This window comes from Alnus glutinosa, chromosome 2 (assembly GCF_958979055.1).
Source record: "Alnus glutinosa chromosome 2, dhAlnGlut1.1, whole genome shotgun sequence".
NCBI lineage: Eukaryota > Viridiplantae > Streptophyta > Magnoliopsida > Fagales > Betulaceae > Alnus > Alnus glutinosa.
Window position 1 is genome coordinate 25,396,235 of NC_084887.1, and position 6,927 is coordinate 25,403,161.

At 33.5% G+C, this 6,927-nt stretch overlaps 1 protein-coding gene across 2 annotated transcripts; it reads right to left on the bottom strand.

The window, feature by feature from the left end:
* Positions 1–1,387: 1,387 nt before the first annotated feature.
* Positions 1,388–5,063, bottom strand: LOC133861960 (transcription factor IIIA-like). Of its 2 annotated transcripts, none has more exons than XM_062297795.1 (7): positions 4,931–5,063; positions 4,074–4,359; positions 3,844–3,978; positions 2,621–2,909; positions 2,188–2,423; positions 1,899–2,042; positions 1,388–1,778 (listed from the first exon to the last, which is right to left on the bottom strand). In XM_062297795.1, the coding sequence occupies exons 2-7, from the start codon at positions 4,197–4,199 to the stop codon at positions 1,602–1,604; spliced, it is 1,107 nt and encodes a 368-aa protein (XP_062153779.1). In that variant the 5' UTR covers positions 4,200–4,359; positions 4,931–5,063; the 3' UTR covers positions 1,388–1,601. The 2 variants fall into 2 exon arrangements, with proteins under 2 accessions (XP_062153779.1, XP_062153780.1); XM_062297796.1 differs by having other exon boundaries at positions 4,936–5,049.
* Positions 5,064–6,927: the final 1,864 nt, after the last annotated feature.

Below are 6,927 nucleotides of genomic sequence, written 5' to 3' on the forward strand. Positions count from 1 at the left end.
GGTGAAATAATTCTGTGAAACAATGGTGTAACTGTAGTTCACATCCATCTTTGATTCACTTTTTTGGGAGAAGTGAATGGTAAAGGAATTCTTTTCTTTTTATTTTCTTCTTTTGATCTTTCCTGCGTAGGCCTTATTTGAGAAAATCACCAAAAATGAATTTTTTTTTTTTTTTTTTTTTTTTTGGGATTCTGAAAAAATCACCAAAAGTGAATTTAGAAATGGTCTTTTGGATGTTGCGTAAGACCCAAAGTGAACCCACACATATAACGTAAATTCTAAGTAAACCCACAAAGCATGAAAAAGAAAGGATTAATCAATCTCAAGTTTTAATTTCTTTCTGAATTTAAAATAATCAAGAAATGAGTGTCGTACCAGTAATGTTAATGTTTTCTTCATGCCTTTTATAAATTAAAAATAAATAAATGTTCTCTTCATATGTCGGCAGAAATGCTTAAGTGGACTTTACGATAGCAGTCCTCGACTTTATTTATTATTATATGGTCAAAACAAATTTCAAATCAAAATGCAAAAAATACTTTTTTAAAAAAACATTTAAAAACATAAGTTTGTAGTAAAAATTGTACATATTTGGTGAAATAATTATAGAGGTAAAAATTATAATAAATTATTGAGTACCATTTTCTTGCAAGCCGATTATCAAGAGTGTGTTCTACTCATAATTTATATTAATCTCTGTCCTTTGATACTTTTAAATACAAGTTTCTCCTGCAAAAAAGCATAAAAGTTATAGGCTGATAGCGGTAGGTTAGGTGGAGTTGATATTAAAAAATATAATATATTAAAAAAAAAATTCCTACTTCAATACAACGTTGTTTTGGTGGTATTTGAAAAAATCTTCTTTTGCTTGGGGTTTCAATTTTCTTACTTTTCACCTTTCCAGTTTTTATTTCATTCGACAACCCTTAACCTTAGCCGCCCTCCCTATCACTGCTGCTACCCACCTGCCGTCGCGCGGTCAACACTGTCATTTCTAGTGTTTTTTTATTATTATTACTTTTTCAAGTTTTCTTGTGGATTTTTTTTTTTTTTTTTTTTTGATGATTACTCTCTTCAACCCCTGCTTTCTGTAGACACAAAAGATATACCCGTTCCGCTGGGAAGATGTTATGATTCTCTGTACAAAAACCATCGCTTATTAGTGTCTCTGTTTTTCTTGTGTGAAAAATCTTAGCAGCTAACACCATGTGGTGACAGGCAGTATCTCCGCTTAGGGCGGTGACAGAGGCAGATTGGAGTTAAAACAGACCATCTAGGGCGGTGTAAACCCCTACTCTTTAAAGCAATTCTCTTGGCTAAAGCAATTTCGAGTGAGCAAACCTTAACCCAACTTTCACTTTTAAAAAAAAAGAGGCAGAAAAAAGGATGGTTAAAGAAACTAAGGCTACATTTGTATTCAATGATGAGTAATACTAGTGAGTAGAGGCAACTGATGAATGAACCCCAAAAGGACATAACGACTTGTAATGAGGAACATAACCAGATTATACAAGGATGCTAATAAGCTATATATATCATCTATAATTAACTATATATTTCGATTTTCTATTCACATCGCACAAAACTAGAGGGCATGCGACTCACTGCTCGTCCTCATTCCTCTGTGAGAGCAGCCAAGAAAGATAGTCAGATCCCTCATCAAACTGACTTGGTGGAGTAACCCTCTTTCGGATCAGCATTTCTACAGTTGGGCACTTTCTCTTCAGCCCACCCCTAGGCCTCGATTGAAATTGGTCATCTGACTCTTCAAAGTCCCCCTGAACGCAAAGCAATTAATGAATCCAAGCATGAATGTCGTTTTCTATACATGTTGGAAAAGGGTGTCTATCCAGATGAACACACAATAGTTTTGACTCATCCATGGATAAAAAACTTACAGGTGTGTAAACATGGTTCCCTGTTTTTTCATGATTGTCTCTCACATGCTTGTGCGCGAATCTCATTCCACAACCACTAAAGCTACAGGCAAAAGGTTTAAGATCAAGGTGCACAGCCTTCTCGTGCTGACGGAGATTTGATTTCTGAATATATATATATATAAACAAGTGCAAAAAATATCATTGAAAAGCCATATAATATTCAGTTGTGTATATATAAAAATAAGCACCTTTCAAAAAAAATAAAAATAAGCTGAAAATGGAGAATATCGATGGTGTTGTATCTTACATTTGAAAATGTGTGAAGACAACCCTTGTGATGGCATTTGATTCTCACCAATGACACTTCGGCTTCATGCATTTGCAGGTGTCGCTTAATGTTCTTTTTCAGCTGCTTGGTCCCACATATCTCACAAGTAATATGTCGGTGGCAGGACTTGATGTGGGCCTTAAGGCATTGATCATTGGCAAAATATTTCATACAACCAGTTTCACAACAGAACGCCTCCACTGAGTCTAGTTTAACTGCAGCAGTAAAGGCATTTGTCAAATAGTGCATTTGATAAAATTGCCACTATTTAGCAAGAGTACTTGTTTCTCATTTCAAGAAAATTGTTACTAAACAAGATAAATCTACACTATAAAAATAAAGAAGACATAAAGTGATATCCAGAAGCAAAATTATAGTAGGAATTGCAATTTTGGAAAGCAAAGCAACTTGCCATGGGAGTCCTCATGCTTCCGCAACTTTGACGCAAATCTGAATACCTTCCCACACCCAATTTCAGGGCAGACATACTGCTTCTGGCATTCAGTATCAGTGGGAGGGTGATCCTCGCCATGGAATTCTTTTACGTGCCTTTTCATGTTGCCTTGTAAAGAAAATTCACGGTTGCAGTTCTCAATTGGACAATTGAAGAGTTTTCCTTGGTGCTGTAGCAGATGGCGAGTCAAGTGGTCCTTTCTTCTGTAGCTGGAATGGCAATCATCAACAGGACACTTATATGGCCTCTGCAACAAAATCAAAAGGATCAAATAAGAGTCAAGAGCTACGAGAACTGCAAGGATAACTATCCACAGCATCTGAATATACATGACAAGAAACCTTCAAACCTCAACTTGGAAACATGGCGTGATTGAGGCTCACTTGAAGGAGCTTCTCAGGAGGTCTCCCACCTGATACTAGTCCATTCAAGTCTGAAGATACAGCCTCTCGCATTTTGGAGTTCATTGTATGGGATCCAATGCTACACACTTTAACATCTCAAATAAGTAAAGATTCCTGCAAAATAATTCATCTTCATTCGACCCATAAGCTAAATAAATTTCATTACCAAGGTGCAAACAGCCATCAACACAGCTGGCAGGTAGGAAATAAAAAAGTATCATAGCAATATCTTATAACATGCACCCACCTCTAATAAAGCCCATATTTTGCTCATATGAGGCTCTAGTAGTTTATCGGTTAACGGCCTCTTCAAAAGAATATATGCTTTCTACAAAAGTTAAATTTAGTAAACTAAAAAGTGAAATGAGTTTTGAGATCAAATTAACCACATGTCATATTTCTTACATGGGTACAAAAACAGCAACAACAAAAAAACTCATTGATAAATCAATTCTATTAGTGCAAATTTTTGTAAGAGAAGTAATTTTGTAGTGTTTTAAGATCTTCTAGCTCATGGGCCAACATAATCACACACTGATCTAGCAGGCATATACTACAAAAAATCAATAATACAATCATTTCAAACCAGCAAATTCAAAGCCGAAATTGTTATGAGTTCGTGCGAGATAGATCATCTACAACCAACCACATCAGACCAACCCCAACCCAACAAAATAATCATTTCAAATACACAAATCTAAAGCTAAAATGGGCTAAACCGAATCTCAAAAACACTTAATCATGCAAACCAAAAAGGAAAACCACGCAAACAAATACCTCAAGGGAATGACTCTGCATATGCTGCTTCAAATACGCTGGTTTCTTGAAAGTGGAACCACATTCTGTGCAAGTATTGGATTTTGTCCCCCCTATTTTCTCTTCTTCATCAGCACGCTTCTCCCCCATCTCTTCCTAAAAAATAGGAAAACAATGAAAAAATAAACAGCTATTTCAAATTTTCAATATACAAACAAGCACATATCAGAGAAAGAGAGGCAGATGCAGACCTTGTGATGGGCGAGGATGTGAGAGGTGATGAGGGACTTCTTGGACCTGCAAATGCCACAGTACTCACAGAAATAATGCCTTATGTCTCTGAATATCGGCTTTTCTATCTCTCCCATCTGACCCATCTCTCTCTCTGTACCGTTCCAGCGAGAGTAAGAGAGAAGAAGCTGTGACGGCGCAAAGACAGGGTTTTACAGAAGAGAGGAATGAGAACCTAGTGCTTTTGCTTCGGCTTCTTGGGTGTTGCTGCGTACTTTGCTTTGGAGCCTAAAGAAGGCTCAAGGGCTGCGTAAGGGAAAAAAATAACGTTTGAGCCCATCAGCACAAGGGAAAAAACGACCAAGGATCTGGCCCTTTATTTTTAATGATTCCATAGAAGAAGAAAAATAAATAAATAAATATATAAAAAGAACAAGAAAATTTTACAAAAAAGTTTTTAAGCTCTATCAATCATCAAATCGGAATTTATAATTCAAATTTCGTCAATTAAAGATCTCTATATTATAATAAATTGTCAACTTATTGAAATAACTACATTTATCTTCTAAGAAATAATCAAACTTAATATAAGTTGGAAGAAAATCAAACTTAATTCGTTGATACAAAGAAGCATCAACGAATTCATAACACAGACGATGATGGCTCTGGAGAGCCAGAGATCTAAAAACAGATCAAATCCAAAAACCAACGCAGACCCATACGCGGTTATATCCTCAAATTTGCAGAAAACAAGTCATTTTGCTCAAATTGTCTAAAACCACAAACAGTTTTCTCAGCAACCAAAAAGAGCGGCAGATATAGATAGAAAATTGAACAAAAATGACGGAAACGAAAGTGAATGAGAAAGTGCGGTGACCTTACAGCGCCGCCGACGAAATGGAGCTGAACCTTTTGTGTGTGTGTGTCTCTCTCTCGCTCGCGCGCAAGAGGCTTTGTTTTAGGGTTTCTTGGATTTTATATGTGTGTAGGGAATAGGGAGGAAAGGTAGTGAAAACTAGCTACTTTTCTTTCTGGTCTTTTTTTCCCCCGTTGGCCCAATTGTTTGAGGTTAGTTGGGCTTCTTTTTATTTTTCCGCAACTTCGGTTTAAAGTTCTGTTGCAACTGATACGCTAAATACTGTGTAATTAAGTATATATATATATATATCTCAAATTACCACTCAATTGTCACTGTTCTTCAACTATCAATTGTATCTCAAATTACCACTCAATTGTCAATGTCCCTCAACTATCAATTGTATCAATATTTTCCTTAAAAACCACTAAAAAATATCAACTTTTTCTCTAGACTAATAACGAAAAGTTAAAAATAACCATAATTTTTTTTTTAAGCAAACCTTAAATTTTTTTCAATAAAACAAAAATATTCTTATAAATTAAAAAAAAAACTAAAACTAAAACTAAAAATTTAAAAAAAAAAAAAAAAGAGAAAATTTTATAAAAAAAAACACTTTTTTTTTTATAATTTTATAAAGGGTATTTTTGTCGTTGAGTGGAATATTAACATCTTTTGGTAATTTATGAGAAACCACCAAAATAACTAAAAATCATTTTTTTCTATTCTGGTGAGCCACTTTATTAAAATTCACCCAGAAGCCTCACAATTTTAACTAGTCAATATTCACTATTCCATTTAAATAATAATTTTTTCTCTATATAATCTTTTTACAAAAAATCATTCATATCAATGAAATAATGATATAATCGTGTGAGAGATGGGAGATGGGAGAAGAAAATTAGAGAAAAAATGAAAAAAGTGTGCTAATCATATGAGAGAGAAAGGTGAAACAAAATTTGGTGAGTGTGTTGTTGAGTGAAAATGCTTCATCTAATTTGGTTAGTAATTTCAGTCATCAAATTTTTTTGGTTAAAATGGTGAGGTTGCTGAGAGTGGTTGTTCAGGATTTTCATCAAATTGGCTCACCAAAATAGTTAAAAAACTATTTTAGTGAGGCTACTAGGACAATTGATAGTTTTGAAAATATTGACAATCAGAATCATAAGATGATAGTTTGAGAAGAGTATATGAACTTTTCTTACAATTTCTATATAATTTGATGATGTGGTAGTGAAATTTAGTCGTTCAATGAGCATTATCTCAATTATATAAAAATTGTATAACAATCTAATAAATAATATTGCTATTTTTTTTCTTAATTTTTATTTTATTGAGTTGGTTATTTTATATTTTTGCATATAGTACTGCCTCTAGCTAAGATATTTGTAGGCAAGTTTATAAAAAATCTTGTCATCATATTCTATTAATAAATATTTGATGGAAATGGAAATCTAACACGTCGAATTTAATATCCATTAAGGGATGATAATAATATGAAGTTTTAGTATTTTGCTATGAGTCTTTTTAAATTTAAATACACATTCTACGATTTGGTCCTCCTAATAATATAGACTAATACTATAAGTTTGACGTGGCGTAGCAGTCTCAGTCAACCTTTAAATTAATTATAATTAATTAATTAATATATATATATATATATATATATATATATATAATACATTGTCACCCAAAGATACAGTTCTTGACCGGCCATCTTTATCCACATGACAATTTTTACTTCTATTTTTTATTTTTTTAGGAAAGAAAAACCCTAAAACTAGCTAAGGGACTACCTTGCCACATGAAAAATATGGTCGAGAATTGTATCTTATGATAATAAAATATTATATCTCTAAAAATATATATAAAGTTTGTTAGAATTGTCGGTCTTACATATCAATATTATAATATACATTATAATATAATTAGAAGATAAAATCATAAAAATCATATTGCAATCATGAACGTGTCTCTCTCTCTCACACAGCATGATCTGATCTGAGCTCTCCCATACT